This window comes from Vombatus ursinus, unplaced genomic scaffold (assembly GCF_900497805.2).
Source record: "Vombatus ursinus unplaced genomic scaffold, bare-nosed wombat genome assembly UNPS02014861.1, whole genome shotgun sequence".
Taxonomy (NCBI): Eukaryota; Metazoa; Chordata; class Mammalia; order Diprotodontia; family Vombatidae; genus Vombatus; species Vombatus ursinus.
The window spans coordinates 15,174,555-15,193,463 of record NW_020954639.1 but is presented as its reverse complement, the minus strand read 5'-3'; the positions used below and the strand labels follow the sequence as shown (position 1 = coordinate 15,193,463).

The 18,909-nt window shown below is 36.8% G+C and overlaps 1 protein-coding gene across 1 annotated transcript in view; it reads left to right on the top strand.

Moving 5' to 3' along the window:
- MYO3A (myosin IIIA) overlaps positions 1 to 18,909 on the top strand; it is a 255,909-nt gene that overhangs the window by 180,844 nt on the left and 56,156 nt on the right. The window contains exons 20-24 of the mRNA XM_027841624.1: positions 3,433 to 3,521; positions 5,004 to 5,133; positions 7,037 to 7,116; positions 10,059 to 10,136; positions 14,764 to 14,969. Coding sequence (XP_027697425.1) covers positions 3,433 to 3,521; positions 5,004 to 5,133; positions 7,037 to 7,116; positions 10,059 to 10,136; positions 14,764 to 14,969 — 583 coding nt within the window. The remainder of the gene's footprint in view (positions 1 to 3,432; positions 3,522 to 5,003; positions 5,134 to 7,036; positions 7,117 to 10,058; positions 10,137 to 14,763; positions 14,970 to 18,909) is intronic.

The window sequence follows — 18,909 nt, the reverse complement described above, 5'->3', positions numbered from 1 at the left end:
GTTGTTGTAGCTGCCTCCAAGGTCCATAGCCAGTTCTGCTGCTGCATGCCAGGCTGGCCCATACCCCAGTGCCATAGACCTCTTCTACCTACCTCCTAGACTTCCTCAGTCATGGGCTCAAAAAATGTCTCACCTTGACATTTTGTTGGCCCTGCCACTGCAGAATTCAATTTCATATGTTATTTTTAAGTTGTTTGGAGGGGAATGTTGGGAGAGTTCTTCTGGGTTGCTGTCTCTACTCCTCTAACTTGGCTCTACCTCCCCCCTACCCCCTGACTACCATGGTGACTTTTAATTGGGCCTTTCCTAGGTCCTGAGAATTTATCTAACCTAAAATTAGAAGCAATAAGAAAAGGGATACAGCACTGGTAGAAGCCAAAAAAATGCTGAAAATTGATAGCTAAGAGTGAAAGATGCCACTGGCAGCAGAATAATCCGTAAATACTTATTAAATGCTTACTATGTACCAGACACTGTGCTAAAAGCTAGGGATACAGAGAAGAAAAAGAATGGCATATTTTACAGTAACCTGGGGTCACTTAATGTAGATTCAAATAATCCTATGCAAGTCCATGGCCCATGAACGCATTATTGTATCATATATACCACAACATAATCAGACATATTCATAATGAAAACCATGGAACATTAAGAAAAGATTAAAGTATATTTAGCATACTCTGCTTAAGAGGTAGATGAAGTGTGAAATAAATTTTGAAAGCATTCCACCAAATGTGACTTCTTTTTAATTTCAGTGTTCAAAGAAAAAAGTTTTAGTTATCTTCTCAAAAAAAAAAAAAACCACTTGTGGATAATCTCCTTCCTTAATGATGCCAGTTAAGTGATGTTGGGGTAGACATATTTTGCTTCCATTCTACATGGTTAAAATCTAGTTGTTTTTCTCTGATCAACTTTTGATAGTACTTTTTGAAACATAATATTAATCATTATAACTCACATTTGCACAGCACTTTACAAAGGATTTCCCTCACAACAACCCTGTGAGGTAAGTAATACAGTTATTATTGTACCCATTTTACAGATGAGAAAGTTCCCATAGCTATTGGCAGTAGAGTCAGAATTTCAAGTAAGTTTTTTCTGACTCCAAGCCTGGTTCTTTCCCTTGAAGTCTCAGCTGGAACCTCCTGTGCTGTTCCTTTAGTTGGCTGTCTAATAAGACTGAATGTGAAAAGGAAAGGAGTATGCCTTCCCACTCAACTGAGGTTGGACAAAGGAACTCCTAGGCATTCACTTACTATAAGTAGAGCAGTTTCTTCTGGAGAGTATGCCAGTAGGTTCTTTGTATTGGTGTGTTTTTTATTTCAGTATTCTAGGGAATAAGTTTTAATTATCCTCTCAAAAAGCATCTCTCATGAATATCTCCTTCCTTAATTATGCTTCATGGCTGAGTACCATAGAAATTTTGCTAACCTCTTTCCCCAGTATGGTTTGAGGTTGTTTTTTGGGGGGGGGGGGGTTGCATCTACACCTCCACCCAACCTACACAAAAGTAAACAATAGATTTCTCAAGTTTCTAGGATAATATGAACCTTAAACTCCCTAAATATGGATAACACTTTACTAGTTAGTTTTTTTAAATAAAAATTCTGCAATCAATCATTATCAGCAGTATCTCACCTGGAATCTGTGGATTTGGATTCTTAATATTTTGATAATTATATTACAATGTAATTGGTTTCCTTTGAATTTTATTTTGTACATTTAAAACATTATTCTGGGGACAGCTAGGTGGTGTGCCCTGGAGTCAGGAGGACCTGGGTTCAAATCCAACCTCAGGCATTTGATAGCTGTCTGACCCTAGACAAGTCACTTAACCCTGATTGTCTCAAAAAAAAAATAAAACATCACTCTGAGAAAGGATATTGAGGCTTTACCAGACCATCAGAGAGGTCAAAAACTTAAAAATGGTTAAGAACCTTTGCTACAATTAAACACATAAAAAGAATTCTGGGCTTAAATCAGGAAACCTGGGATCAAATCACAGCTCCATTACTGTTTAGCTAGGTAACCATGTACAAATCAGTTTCCCCCTCTGTAAAATGAGGATACCTGCACTATCTACTTCACAGACTTATTGTGAAGAAAGCACTCTGTAACCTTTAAAGCACTATACAAATGCAAGTCATTTTTATTATGAAATCAAATTATGACCTTCGAAGAATTCAAATGAATTTTCCAGCATTTTCTGTAAGGAACAGCCATTGGACCAAATCTCTATGAAACTTAGAAGTCAAAGATCTCAAGTTCTGGCTTGTCACTTAATATCTAAAGAGAACTGTGTAGTTTTCCTGACTTTGGTTATTATTGTCATTGAATCATAGAATTTTATATATGAAAGAAAATTCCACAATCTAGAGAGGCAGTGTGGCATATGAGAAAGAGCCTTGAACTTGACCAGAGAGCCCCAGGCTTACATCCCCAAGAGCAACTCATTTGATCTTGCTTGACCTTAGTTTCCTCATCTGTAAAATGGACATAATAGTAACAACTTCACAGGTTTGTTGGGAGGAACAAATAAAATGATTAAGTAAAGTGCTTAGCATACCTTATTCTCCAAAGTTTTTGATCACACATTCCCTATCAGAAAAAAAAAATTTAAGCATGCTCCCCAAGCCATGAAATGATCTGGCGAATGGGGGACGGGTATGTTGGTGTTTTTTGGGAGAAATGTTCCCACTCATACCTGAGCAGTTGCTGCTTTGTACCTAGGTCTTGGGTTACTGAGTTACTCCATTATGTTACTGCATGAGAGGCCAACTCCAGGGCAGAAGTGGAGAGGTTGGAAACTTGAGCATTATGAGAAGGGGCAAAGTGGGGGAATGTTGGGCTATGATGAGTAAAAGGTAGGTGTGGTCATGTTGGAGACAATCCCCACAACTGGTTATTGAGGAGATGGTATGATGCAACTTATTTTCCCACCTTCCCACTGGTTATCTTCATGCCCCTTTGGGTGATGCCAGAGCCCCTACTTTGTAGACCACTGCCTTAAAGTGTTATATAAACATCAGCTATTATTATCTGAATGAGAATCCCCTCTTCAACTTCCCTGATAAGAATGCATCTAGCCCCTATCTGAAGACCTCTGGTGATGGAGAACTCATTACCTCCCACAGCAGCCCATTTTATGTTTGATTAGCTCTTGTTGGGAATGCTAATCATATATGGAGTTCAAATCTGCCTTACAGTGGCACCTATACCCCTTTCCCTATATCTATGGACGCCCTATGGGCCCTAATGGGCCCTAGGAGCACCAAGCAGCACAAATCTAATCTCTCCCTCTCTCTCTCTGACATTGACTATGTACCTTCTTTTTAATAAGTTCATGACTACATGACACAAACATATGAGCCCTGATGTGCAAGACAACGTGATGGGACCCATATTAAAACCCATGATGTATGTTTCCTACAGAAAAATTTGAAGATAATTTGAAGTCAAAGTACTTCTGGAGAGCCAAAAGACTGGAACTTACTTTTGGAATTCATCATTATGCAGGAAAGGTAAGACAATCTAAAAGTTAACCCCATGTTTTCTTTTTATTTGTCTCTACACAGAAAGAATAAAAATGAAAATATAAGCCAATAAACTTGAACCTTATAATGAAAAGGTTCATATCCCAGAACTTATGAACTTAATTTTTTAAAAAAGATATTTTCATAATTATATTTTAATACAATTTATTTCTTTGGTAATCCTATGTACTTTATTTCATGCATATAAAACATTATTGAGAGAAGGGGTCCCTAGGTTTTACCAGACTGCCCAGGGGTCCATGGTGCACAAAAAGGTTAAGAACCTTTGCTGTAATGGGATGACCTAGGCTAGCATCACCAGCTGGCTCACATTGCATCTCATTTGGCTTCCTACTCTTCTTGGCCCTCCTACTATCTATTACAGTCTCCCAAGCTACACCGTCTCCACTATACCTAGTCTATAGGAGCATGATGCTACTTTTTGTTTTTGCCTGGGGCGGGGGGAGGAAGGGAATGAGGTGGGAAGGGACCCAGCAAGCACATAAAGAAGACTCCAGCAGGCAACCCCCAGATCTCAACAAAAATAAGTTCTGAGTAGGCCCTGGAGTTTTTCAAAAGGAAATTTTAGTGAGAAACTAGGGAGAAATAAAGATGGGAATAGGGAGAGGAAAAGAGAGGGAGATGGAGAAGCAAAGCCACAGAAATGGATGAATTTCAGAGAATATAGGTGTCTGATACCAGTCTAATTAAATTCTAGCCATGGATGAGATTGCCCATCATAGCTTATGAAGGAGTTCAATCCCTGGCTCCTTTTCTTGATCTCAAATTCCTATCTGAAGATCCCCATCCCCTTTTTATGTTTACCCCCTCCTATTCCTTTCTCTGACATGCTTTCCCACCAAGGAGTAGTGGGAAGCCCTGGCATGGAAACTCAATTTATCCACCAGGTAATCACCCCTGATGAACTATCTATTATACCAGAGCAAACCTCAGACACTCTGGCATTCGCCAAACCCATGGTTCCTCTCTGATAGATGGCAAACTGCTATTCCCCAAATGGGGTTTATAAGGTCATAGGATCATGAGATTTAGACCTGGAAGGGACTTTAGAGATCATCTAGTCCACTCCTCTCATTTGATAGATAAGGAAATTGAAGCTCAGAGACAATCACCCATGGTTACACATAAATAAATTTAAGTTCTCATGCAATTTGTTAATGAACTACTTTCTAACTAAGCCTCCTAATAGTTCATTTTTTCCCTTATATCAAAGAGCACTGGGGATACATTTCTATTTCTTTTCAACAATCACACTGTACTAAGACCACAATGATCGTTAGGAAGTCTCCAAATTTCATAATACCTGAACACAAACTATGGTCATGGAATAGACAATGTCATAACAAGGGTGTTTACACAAGGATCACATCTTTCTTTGTGCTCTTAGCACCCAAAGCTCTGTAAATGTCTCTCATAATGGATAATCGTGACCATGTCCTTTATCAACAGGTCCTTTATAATGCAAGTGGATTCTTAGCTAAAAACAGGGATACCCTTCCAACTGACATTGTGCTGCTCCTGAGATCATCAGAAAACCATGTCATTCGACAGCTGGTAAACCATCCTCTTTCTAAAACAGGTAAAGAATTTGCCTGTAGCTTAGATCTCTTGGTAAAATCTGATTGTCTGGTGTTGTCTGTCATATTAATTAGTTATCTCTTGGTCCTTTTCAGCTTACTAAGTATGCACTGATTGTCTCTTCCCTTTCTTTCCCCTCATACTCCCCACACCTGCCTCCTAAATCTTCTAAAGCAGAGGTTGGTTCTTAACCCAGGGCCTGTGAATTTGTGTTCTTTTTGAATATTTTGATAACTGTATTTCAATGTAATTAGTTCCTTTGGAAATCTTATCTGTTTTATGTCTTTAAAAACATTATTCAGAGAAGGGGTGTCTAGGTTTTACCAGATTACCAAATGAGTCACTGACACCAAAAATGTTAAGAACCCACTTTAAAGATATATGTGCATATGTCAGTCTGATTGATAGATACATATGTATATCTATCAATCAAAACCAGGCTTACAGCTACTTTGAAGGATACTTCATTACTCCAGATAATATGATCACATCTTTAGGATTTACTGACCTCCAAGGAACTCAAAAGAATAACGTAGCATTTTAGTGAAGGTATCAATTTGTATAATATCAAATTTGGAGACTTTGACTATCAAGGAAAACATTGAAGAGGAATTTTCCAATACTACTAAGTTATCCCCAACCTCTCCCTCTCCACTGAAGGTAGACCAAAATCCACATGTCCTTTCATTTTCATCTCAAAGAAAGACATTTTGGTAGAGTAAGGATTCTCTTTCTTTAGGAAACATGATTGATCATATCTCCCAGAAAAAATCTGTGATTATAACTACAACCCACATTCCTCCATAAAATATCCAATGAAGTTCAGCATATGAATCATACTCTGAAAAACAAAAGACCAGTGTTTGGTTGCACTTGGAGGACAGGGAAGATTCAGGCATTGGACCATAACTAGGATTGGGTGATTGTGGCTTTGTCTCTCTGAACTGAAATTTAGAGGGTGTTGAAAGTATGTATACTCTTTCAGCAGGTAGAAAAAGCTAACTTTACCCATCTAATTAGCAAAAATAATTCATTAAATCGACATTACCAGGTGGTGCTTTCCATCCCTACCTCCCCACAGTCCTCCATGTCCAACTCTGCCCTGCTTCCCTTCCCCAACAGTGCCCTTCCCCAGAAGCAATCTCACACCTCTGTGGGCTATAGTCCCAGGAGATCTCTGTCAACAAGTTTTTGTGTCTCAAGATCTGAAATCTCTCCATTCACCCAGCTTCCATCACTTCCTGGTTCAACTTCTTGCCCCAATTTCATTTTGCTTGCTCCAGGGGTCAGAAGTACTAGGTATGGCTCTGTTCAGAAGTAATGGCCTTAATAAAAAATTTTTTAAAAAAACAACAACAGAAACACTCAGCTTGTTTTCCTCAAATTAAAAAAGCATTAAAATTTTAAAAACTAAATTTTTTTATTTTTAAACATCTAATTTTTAAAATAATTAAAAATTTTAATCAAAATTATTTTTAAAAAATTTAAAAATTATATAGTAAATTTTTAAGTTTTATTTTTAAAAATAAAAAAAATTTAATAAAATTAACAATCAGATTATTTTCATAAAGTTACACAAAGAGAAAGATTTGCATGGTTTTATAGTCTTTTGGGCATAGTTCTTCTTTTGCTATTCTTGTAAGTTTGTTCTTCCATATAAATTTAGCTGCCACTTTATCTAATTCTATGAAGTATCCTATTAGCATTTTGATTGGATAAATTAATTTGGAGTTGCTTTGCTTTTTTATAACATTGCCTCAATCTAACCATATTCATTGGATATTTCTCTAATTCATCTACCAAGCATTTTTATAGTACGGGGGAAGGAAAGGAACATGGGTTTTTAAGAACAAAATGGTCTTAGAATTCTAGGAGATATATTAATTTGATTTACCTTTCCACAGGTAATCTGCCATATTCTAAAAATAAAAATATAATAAACTATCAACTAAGGACCTCACAAAGATCAATCAACCTATCAAAGGTAGGAAAATGTATTTTTTCATGGTAGTGGATCTAACCTTTAAGATGGCAATATTTGCATTGCCACTGAAGGCAAGCAGTCCCTTTCTGGACTTGATATTTCATTTCTGCTTAGCTGGATATTTTTGCATTTAGAATCCCCTCTAGGAAGTATTTTAAAAGTACAAATCTATCATGTATTTTTGACCATATGTCTTATAATTATGCCTTTATTTATCTACAAGACAAATTAAAAGTATATTGGTTAACATATGAGGTTTTCATATTTTGTGTGTGGGCCTCTTATGACACAAAGGTCATCTTTGGGGAAAGTTTCTCTGCTTCCTGAATCAGAGAGTTCACACAGATTCCTGGAAAAAAAATCTTATTACTGAACAGCCCAATTCTATCCTTACAAACGCACTGGCCAAAGATATCAGAAGCAACTTTTTCTACTCAAAAAGTACAAAAAGGATGATCCCACCCAACTGCTAGCACCTTCTTTCCTTAAAATGACTTGTATTCACTTTGTATTATATATATATATATGACACATATTATATATATATATATATATATATACATATATACACATATATATGCGCTGTCTTCATATCTCCCCTGTTAGAATGTAACCTCCTCAAGAACAGCAACTTTTTCATTTTTGTCATTGTATCCCAACCACAGCGCCTAATACTTTGGTTCTTAATAGCCGAATGTAGCAGTGGATAGAGTTCTGGACTTGGAGTCAGGAAGACCTAAGTTTAAATCCTTCTTCAGACACTTTTTTAAATATACGATCTGGAGCAAATGATTTAACCTGTCTCAGCTTCCATTTCCTCAATTGTAAAATGATCATCATAATGGCATTTATATAGCCCTTTCAAATTTGCAAAGCACCTTTCATAAGTGAATCTCATTTGGTCCTCACAAGAACCCTGGGAGCTAGGTATTATTATCCCCATTTTACAGATAAGAAAACTGAGGCAGTCAAAGGTTAAGTGACTTGCCCAGGGTCACACAGCTAGTAAGTTTCTGAGGAAAGCTGTGAACTTAGCTCTTCTAGACTTGCTGTACTCTATTCACTGTGCTACCTAGCTGCACTCAAATGGGGATAATAATTCCCTCAAAATGGGAACAATGATAGCACCTACCCCATAGGGTCATGGTCAAGATCAAATGAAATAACATATGTAAAGCACTTTCCAAACCTTTAAGTGCTATATAAATACTGGTTATTCTTATTTTAAATAATAATAATAATAAACTCATTGATCAAATTGATTGAATTTTTTTAAACAAAGAAAAACTCCACAAATGACTCACTATGGCTTCCAAATTCACACTCCCTTCTGGAAGTCCCAATAGCAAAGCCTTGCATCTGGCTCTGATAAAGAATCTTCTAAGGCAGTGGGTCTTAACATTCCTGTGTCAGTGGGCAAGGGTGTGTTGATAAATTATTTCACAACTGAACCTTCTCTCCAAAAGTAAGTTTGACACAGTTTTAAGTTTAATCAGCATTATTAACACTTTCTTTAAGTTTAGACAAAAAAAAAACAGAACAACCAAGTCCTGATTTGTAACATTTGCTGATTTCTAAAATGTAAATTTAATTTTTTTAAATTTAACCATTAGAGAGAGCAGATTTGAGCTGTCCATGGATCCCTTTGGCAGTCTGATGAAGCCTTCTCAGAATGTTTTTACATGCATAAAATAAAATACACAGGATTACAAGAGAAACCAATCATATTGAAACATAGGTATCAAAAGTTTCTTATTTTAAGAAAAGTTCCCAAATCCTATGTTAAGAGCCCCGACTCACAATCCTTTAGACTCACCAAGGCTTCCCATGTGCCACTCCTGGTACTGACTCCTAGTCTCCAAGCATCATAGGATTACAGGACTTAGACTTGGAAGGGCCCCTTGGAGACCATCTATTCTGACCATTTTACAGATGAGGAACCTGAGACCCAGAAAGACTAAGTGACACACCAGTGATACATTCTGACTCCAAACCCATTGCTCTTTCCACTTCAATATGCTGTCTTTGTTATTGTTGTGTTTTCTTTGTTCTGGCAATAGTAACTCACATTCATGTAGTACTAATAGGTTTAAAAGCACTTTCCCTACAACTCTGTGAATGAGGTAGGTATTAAAAGTATTATTATCCCTGTCATACATGTAAGGAAACTGAGACTTTGGGATGTTGCATGTCTTGGCACTTGCTGAGAAATACATGCCTGGTTATCAACCAAAGTCTTTTGACTTCAAGACCTGGCCTTTTCCCACCAAGTTAATGTTATAAGGGCAAAAGAGAGATCAATCCAGACAATGATAGTTAGATGAGCAATCTAATCACTTTCAGCTGGGAAGATCCAGGATGGTTTTCATCAACTGCCTCTACCCTCTGCTCTGACCAAAGCTCTCCTCTGCTTCAGCCATATTCCAGTGCATTCTTTACCTCCTCTCTAGGTTCTCTTACCTGCCAAACATTAATTCTCCTTCTGGAGTCTTCTCCCTTTAGACTACCCCACCCCCTCTCTGATCTCAGGACTTGTCCCTGGTCTGTCATTTCTCTATCTCAACCAGTTGAGAATTGGGGTGACCTAGTCTATTTTTTCTACCGAAAACTTAATTCATGCTTTCCATCTTGCTGTAAGTTGCTCAAGGTTAAGATTTTGTCACACCCATTCCTAAGGCATAGAACACAGAGCTTTTGGAAGCTGGATTACATATGTGAGACCAACCAAGGCCACCATGATATTGACAAAATACTGTAGGCTGGCACTTTTCTTTACTAAGAAAGTCACACACCTTTTGATGCTTATGTATTTCTGAGCATCTAGCTATATCTTCAGGATACAAAATGGCACAGTCTATGGGGAAATTATTGGCCTTCCAGTCTTAAGTCATGAAGCAGTTTACAAGTACTTAAAGGATAATTTTCCTTCCTAATTTTTGTAGGGAGAAAATGGAGAGTCAACACATCTTGCAAGAGAGACGACCAACATGAAAACACAGACTGTTGCATCCTATTTCAGAGTAAGATATAAACTTGTTCCCTGTGATTGGGAGTGGGGTGGAAGGGGAGGGTTAGTAGCTCAGCCCAATAAAGAATTGCAGGCCAGAAGCTAGAGACAAACCTCAGAGAGTCATTAGCAAAGGAGAATGGTTTCATTCATCATATAAAATTCAGTCTATGCAGCCCAAGTTAGAGAGTGGTGTCAAAAATATGTGAATTTGGTACATTATGAGAATTTGCCTACAAGATGATTAATCAACATAATTGCTTTGCCAAATCTCTTGCCCTTAGAAGCAGCTCACGGAATCAACAGAATAAAAATCATGATGGTACAAAACTTCCTGTCAAAATAGTAATCGTAGGTATTTCTTTTCCTTATTCCTAGATGGCCAGTGTTGGAGATCAGGGAAGGGGTCAGAATATCTCTCCATCCTATCATATATCACCTCTACTGCTCACAGTGGGACACACATACAGATGTTCCTATAGTTACAAATCTCTAAATGAAGAAATGATATGAGAATAGAAAAGGGGAGAGGGGGTAGGTAAGAGGAAAATTCACTGCTTATGAAGTAGTGTGGTATAGTGGAAAGAACACAGGACTGGGAATCAAAAAAAAACTGAATTCTGGTCCTGCCTCTGCATTCTGCAATGCAGTGTGATTGTGAATGAGTCACTTAACCAATCTGGGTATCAGTTTTTTCAACTGCAAAATGAGAAAGATGGACTAGAAAATCAGTTAGGTCCCTTCTGACTCTAAGATTCCTACTTGTCTATTCAAGCAAATTGATCACAATTAATTAGCTAAGGGGAATAAAGCTAGAATAGACTAAAGAATTTTAGAGGAGAAAGTAAGAATTGAATAAAATAGCAGTATTCCATACAATTGTGATGAAGATGGAGTGAGTATGCTTGCAAAGGATATATACATACATATATATGTTTATATACATATACATATATATTATGTATTTATATTTATATTTCTAAATATATTTATATTTTTATATACGTATATAGATACATCACATATATGTTTTATATATACATATATATTTAGATAGATACAGGTAGATAGATGTAGATATATATTACATACATAATATAGTATACACATTCTATATTCTATATTCTATATGATGAATTAATATATTATATATAACATATACACATGCACTTTTATTCAAGTCTCACAAAAATCATGTGAAGTAAGCACTACTGATGTTATACCCATTTTATAGATAAGTTAACTGAAATTTAAGGAAGTTAAGGGGCTTGCCAGTGGTCATACAGCCAGTAAGTATCAGAAGCAAGATTTGAACCCATTTTTCTTGAAGACAAGTGTAGCATTCTGACCACTATGCCATACTACTACTCTACCTCCCAGCATAGAGAATTTGACTTGCCAGTCATATAATGGAAGTCATGTATCTTTTTACCTTTCTGCATTGTTTTATTAATATCCTTAACTTTCTTTAAATGTGGAAGATAAATATCTAACCCACTTGATAGATGAAGATATGCTACACCATTCTTTGTATATGGCGGCACTACTGGAGGGCCTGTAATTAACTACTCATATTCACCCATAGCTACAACATAACTTAGAATGCTTTGCCAAAAACGCACATGCTCACACACACACACACACACACACACACACACACACACACAGAATTTCTTGAAGTCCTCAGCAGTCAGCTTGACATCCAATAGTTACTACAGACTCCTACTTTCTACCCCATCTATGAAGAATTTTCTCGTTCTCCACAATAAATTGCTTAGCACATTACTTATCATATTACTTGATGGGTAACAATGTACTTCATAGATAATTATTAACTCAAGTTTGTCCCTTTCCTGTCAGGGTTTCTTTAGATTTATATGTTAGGGAAGAACTATGAAATGAATTGTCTCTGCATAGCACATGAGAGGCAGCATGGCATAATGAATATCTGAGAGCTAGCCTGAAAGCCAGAAAGATCTGACACATAACAGCTCTCTGGCCCTAGGCATCTCATTTAATATCTCAGTGTCCTAGGCTGTTCTCTAAGGCCAGGTTGCAGAAAAAGTAAAAGCCTGCATTGATAAAGCTTCTTCTCCTGGTAGTTTCCCATATTCCATGACTAAGAAGTCATGGGTACAGTCCCTATCCAATGAAGAGGGAGAGAATTCCAGAAATAAGGGACAGCCAGTGAAAACTCATGGAATAGGAACTGGACTCATGACTTTTTCCCTGGCTTTCTTTAGGTCTCAGTTAAAATCTTCCTTGTGCAAGAAGCCTTGCTTGATTTCACCCTTATGCATTTCAGACACTGCTAAGCACTAGGGATACAAACAAGGGCAAAACGGACCCTGTCGTCAAGGAACATGCATTCTAATGGGGAAGACAACAGATAGATCACTTTGCACATCCAGGATATACACAGAATAGACAGATGGTCATTTGAGAATGGAAGGTACTGGCCACTAAGGGAAGAAAGAAAGGGCTAAAAGAGTAGAAGAGAAGTGGCAGCATGACAAAGTGACCTAGAAATTTGAGAAACATCTCTGGGAATTTAATCCTTGAGAGGACCCCTGGGATATCATGTTATTTTGAGGAGACTTAGGAAATATCCAAACCTGTGTAATTAAAGAGCTTTTACTAGAATTTCCATTCCTGACACAGTCATTGCTGATGGCTAGATCTTTTATCTCCTCTTTGATGTACCATTGTGCATTTTAACTCAGTGTTCCCACTTGGTACCCCAAGCAGCTCTCTAAGGTTACAGATAAGTTGCTGATCTACATTGCTGTAGGAAGTTTTCACACTGGGAGTTCTCCACTTGCATGAAATAACATTTCTCTTGGTACAACTAGGTGGCATGGTGGATAGTGTGCTAGTCTTGGAGTCAGGGAGAACTGAATCCAAAGCTAGCTTCAGACACCTGCTAGCTGTGTCCTAGGCAGACCTAAGGCAAGTCACTTAATTTTTGCCTCTATTCCCTCATCTATGAAAGGAAGGTAGTAATATCACCTTTCTCCTAGGGTCATTGTGAAGATAAAGTGAGATGGCTATAGAGTGCTTTGCATACTTTAAATGCTATATAAATGCTAACTACTATGATAACAATTACTACTACTACCATTACTACCACTACTAGCTTCCTCTGCCAAAAAAAGAAAAATCTGATTAACCAGTATATTGAAATAGATAATTGTAAGATAATTTCAGATAACAGTGGATATGGTTTTGAAATCATTTTACTAGCCAAACCTCGTTCTTTGAACCTCAGTCCCTTAAAAAGGCTTTACATAGAAACTATGTATAAAAACAAAGAAAAGGTGGTTTATGCTGCCTTATGATCTAGCTTTTACAAGAGAATCTTGTAAAAACAAACAATGGCCAAGAAGAAATAAGCAAAGCACATCCTCTAGGAATGGCAAAGCCCCCATTTGGCATGTGTTTGTGCCTTTATAAATATGGATTAGACTCTCTGCATACCTGGAGAGATCTACCCATCAATGGCTCAGACTCTGTCATACCTCAGCAATAAACAGTAATCTTTACCATGCCATACAGTGTTTTCTACTCATGTAGAGTATTTTTGTATTAATTTAATTTTTGTATTAATTTAATTATCCATTGACCAAACCATTAATAATATAGGGTATCCTAAAAATTTTATTGCATTTGCTAGCTATTAAAGGCCATAAATGCACTAAGATTTTTGGGATACATTGTATCTGGTATTAGAGGTAGTTAGTGACACAATAGATAGAGTACGGGACCTGAAGTCAGAAAAATCTGAGTCCAGCCTCAAACAGTTACTAGCTATATAACTCTGGGTAAGTCACTTAACCTCTTTGCCTCAGTTTCCTCAACTGTAAAATAACTTACTTCACAGGGTTGTTATGAGGATCAAATGAGATAATATTTGTAAAAAGCACTTAGCACAGTGCCTGACACACAACAGGTGCTGTATAAATGTTTGTTCCCTTTCCTTCCCCACCCCTTTTCTACTGAATAAATTCTTGATTTTTAATGTCTATGTAATTGAAAATTGTTTCTTCAACTACCTTATCAAAATGTCATAAAGTAAGGTATACAGATGGGTTTCACTTTATTTCTCTGCATATGTAGTATAAACTCAGATTTCATTCACTCCAGCAACTCAAAGTAATTTCATTCACTAGAACTTCACTAATTGACCTTAATTTGTTCATTCTGGTGAGCTAAGCTGAAGCTTACTTTTGCGTTTTCTATAATTATTTGTAATTGATAAGCAAATTAATAATATAAATAAAATTGGCCAAGGAGCCTATAAACTCTATAAGTGGGCAAATTGTGTATAAATATGCATTTTAAGCATGCTTTAGCAAATAATATATTATAGATAATTCTCAACTATTCACTACAGAGGGTCTACCATGGATCTCTGCTAGGCAACATTCTCATGACTCCTTCTAGTTAACTGCATGAACCTGAAAATAACAAATCTATATTTCCTTTTTATCAAAATAGGCTGTGATTCAGTCTTCTCATTAATTCATTTTTATCTAAATTAATAAGGTGTTATGATACTTCCTTTCTTAAAAATATTTTTACAATGAAAAGAAAGGATTGATTAGACTACAGTGGAAAGTATATGTCATCATGTCTTATAGTATTCCCTGATGGATTTATTATCGAAGATGGTGGTTGGCCAGCCTCACTTCGTTCGTTGCATCAAACCAAATAATGATCGCCAGGCCAGGAAATTTGATAAGGAGAAAGTTATGTTACAGTTGCGCTACACAGGAATTCTGGAAACAGCAAGAATTCGGAGGCAGGGTTATTCCCATCGTATACTTTTTGCTAACTTCATAAAGCGGTATGTGGATTTTTCACAGATATTCATATTCTATGGGCACCGAACTTTCTCTTTTTAATATGTTTTTATTTCATTTAATATTTCCTAATTACATGTAAAAAAATTTAACACTTTTTTTAAATTTTAGTTCTAAATTCTCTCCTTCCCTCTTGCCCATCCCCCTACTCCTAGAGCAGGCAAGCAACATGATATCAATTGTATGTATGAAGTCATGCATAACATATTTCCATATTATCCATGTTGCAAATAAAACGTGAGAAAAAAAACAAGAAAAATAAAGTTTTTTTAAAAAAAATACGCTTCAATCTGCACTCAGAGTTCATCAGTTCTCTTTCTTTCTGGAGGTGGATAGCATTTTTCATCATGGGTCCCTTGGAAATGTCTTAGATGAGAGTCTTGAGCAGAGTAGCTAAGTCACAGTTGATCATCCTTCCAATATTGCTGTTACTATGTACACTGTTCTCCAGGTTCTGCTCACTTCACTTTGCATCAGTACATAGAAGACTTCTCAGGTTTTTTCTGAAACCATCCTGCTCATCATTTCATATGCATAATAGTATTCCATTGTAATCATATACCACAACTTGTTCAGACATTCCCCAATCGTTCAGTATCCCCTCAACTTCCAATTCTTTGCCACCACAAAAACAGCTGCTAGAAATATTTTTGTACATATAGGTCCTTTTCCTTTTTCACTGATCTCTTTGGGATACATACCTAGTAGTGGTATCAAAATAGTAGGTCAAAAGGCATGCACAGTTTTATAGACCTTTGTGCCTACTCCCAAATTCCTCTCCAGAATGGCTGGATCAGTTCACAATTTCACTGAGAGTGCATCAGTGTCCCAATTCTTCCACATCTTCTCCAACATCTGTCATGTTAGCCATTCTAATCAATGGGAGGTGTTATCTCAGAGTTGCTTTAATTTGCATTTCCCTAATCAGTAGTGATTTAAAACATTTTTTCATATGACTATTGATAGCTTTGATTTCTTCTTCTGAAAACTGCTTGTTCATATCCTTTGACAGTTTATCAATTGGGGAATGACTCATGTTCTTATAAATTTGACCCAGTTCTCTATATGTTTTAAAAATAAGGCCTTTATCAGAGAAACTTGCTATAAATTTTTCTGTTTTTTTGCTCTTCTTCTAATTTTGCTTCATTAATTTTGTTTGTGCAAAAAATTTTTAATTTCATGTAATCAAAGTTATTTATATCATTTCCTGTGATCTTCTCTGTCTCTTGTTTGGTCATAAACTCTTCCCTTATCCATAGATCTGACAGGTGCCTTTATCCATGCTATGGTTATTGAGCTTTCTTTGTATACAAAATGCCAGCTCAGGAGAAAGCAAAGAAACAGGGCTGTTTTATACCAGTCAACTTTTATTCTCGCAAATTACTCTATGATTTTAAAAAGAGAAGCCTCAATTGACTTTTATTGCCAGAATCTGCCATTGTAAGATGCCCCAGTTTGGAGAACAAATAGGATTTGTTTTCCAGTAGTGTCTGTATGATAAAATATAATGTATGCCATAACCACACTTTTTAATTGATATCACATAAAGAAAATATATACTAAATAAAAATATTCTTAATACATAGGAAAAATTTCTTATTGATTCATTTTTTAAATATTAGAGGAATTTATAGACTCATAGAACTGGAAGGAAGAAATGAGTTTATCTATTCTCCTGAATAAACCAAGGCCCAGAGAGTTTAGTTGACTTTGTTTACATCAGAGTTGGGACTAGAAGCCAAGTCTCTGTTCCTAAAATCAGTGATCTTGCCAATATACTGTCCCATTCAAGACCCATTCTCCAAAAGTCTCCTAATTTTCCTCCAACTTAGTGCCTTCCCTTTGAGACTAAACCCAACTTATTCTCTATATATCTTGTTCTTTGCAATGTTTTCTCCCTCATTAAACAATCAGCTCCTTGAAAGTAGGAACTGGTTTTTTTTTCCTTCATTTGTAGCCCCAGCATTTAGCACAGTGCCTGGCACGTAGTAGACACTTAATAAATGCTAGTTGACTGACTCACTGTCCTCTTGTGTTGCTAAGGTTTAGTAATGTGATTATTACAGTGAGTGTATAAACCAAAACAGCTCTACTGGTAAATTCCACCCCAAATATGGTATCAAAACTTTAGTTCAAAAGGAACTTCCAGCATAAGGCACACTTGGCTCCTTTAAAGAGATTAAGGTATGAAATGATGTTAAGAATGTTTCAAAAAATCTTGAAATCTTAAGCAATATGTAAGTGATGCATAGTTTCTTACACACACTTGAAAACCCCTCCATCTACTTTAGTAGGAAGGTTTTTTTTTTCTTTTTTCACAAAAGGAAGTGTCAAGATTTTGATATGCAAGCTGCAGATTCTAATTTCTTCTCAGAGGCATTTTTTACAGTGATCCTTTCTATTGGTCCAGAGACTTATACTTTGGGTAAAGGCTAAAGGGAGGGTTCAGGGTTTTTGCCTTGCATTTTGTTGCCAGTAGCTTAACACAAGGCCTGGCATAAAGTATGTACTTAACAAATGCTGTTTGTCCTTCATTCTTGAAGAGGACCATGACATTAGGGAGGTGATGCCATGACATGCAAGTAAATTGGATTTAAGTGAGAGAGGGCTGTGCAAAGTCACCAGCCTCACTTTCTCCTCCGGAGCCATCTGGGTCCAGTGGCCAGATATTAATAAATAGCAAATGCTTTAATCATGAATGACTAATTGTTCCTGTGCTCTACTGATTTGCCAGCTTTATGGGAAACCACTCAGGAGATTCAATGGTATGTGTTCACCCTCTCCAGGATGTCTCATATAGCTTTGTTTGAACTGACAGCCACTTGGAGACCAGATGGACACTTAACATCATTCAGTATAAGCTTATTGCTAGTAGGGATCATTTCATTCTTTGTACCTGTATCCCCAGTGCCTTAGACTTAGTAGGTGCTTAATAGATACTTAGTGACTGATGAGCATTTCCTAGGTACCTACTCTGTCCTATGGCTCCAATAAGCTGCAGCATGCACAGAGGCCACACCTCAGTAAAACCATCTCAGCAGATGAACTAAACCAAGTAGGAGGTAACTGACAGGCCTCAAACCCATTGGTGAGTTAGTGGGATGTCTACCCCAAGAATATGAAAACTTCCCCCCCTGGCAGAATGGGGAGATGAGAACAATTTATTCCAGCAGCAGCAAAGGTGGCTGAGGCAGGCTTGGTCAGACATTGAAGAAGCCAGGGTTATCCACTGCAGCCCAGTCCATCACCATCATCTTGACTTTTGACATGCCACTGGACTTCAGTGACTCTCAAAGAAAGAGTAAGACTTGATGACTTTGTGCGGTTCTGCCTCACTTCAATCCATTTCATGAGTGCTGATGTCATTGGCTGTCTTCCAAAATGAAGGACAAACTACAACAACTATGTACCTACTATGTGCCAGGTACTATGCTAGGTGCTGAAGATACATATTCAAAGAATGAAATAATTCTGACTTTCAAGGAGTTTACATTCTAATGGATGAAATAAATGTAGATGTATGTATGTAGATATGAAATATATATATGCAGAATAAGTGCTAATAAACACAAGTAATTAAACTAGTACTAGAGTTGAAGAATACCTGGAAGAATCAAAATGTGTCAATTGATGCAGTTCATTTCTTTATCTGTTAGAAAAAGAAAATAGAGATAGTAAGATGAACATTTTTATTTCAAAATAAAATTATAATATCTGTTTATAGTTATTTGTATTTAAAGCACATTTATACAGATAGGAAAAATTATAGTAAATTCTAATAAACTTACTTTTAAGATTTGCATCAATTGACATGCCTGATCCAAGGGCACTGGCAGTCGAAGGGATCAAAAAAAATCTTCATGCAGATGGTGGTGCTGGAGTTGCATCTTGACAGAAGTGGGTGATTCTTAGGGAAGAAGTGAG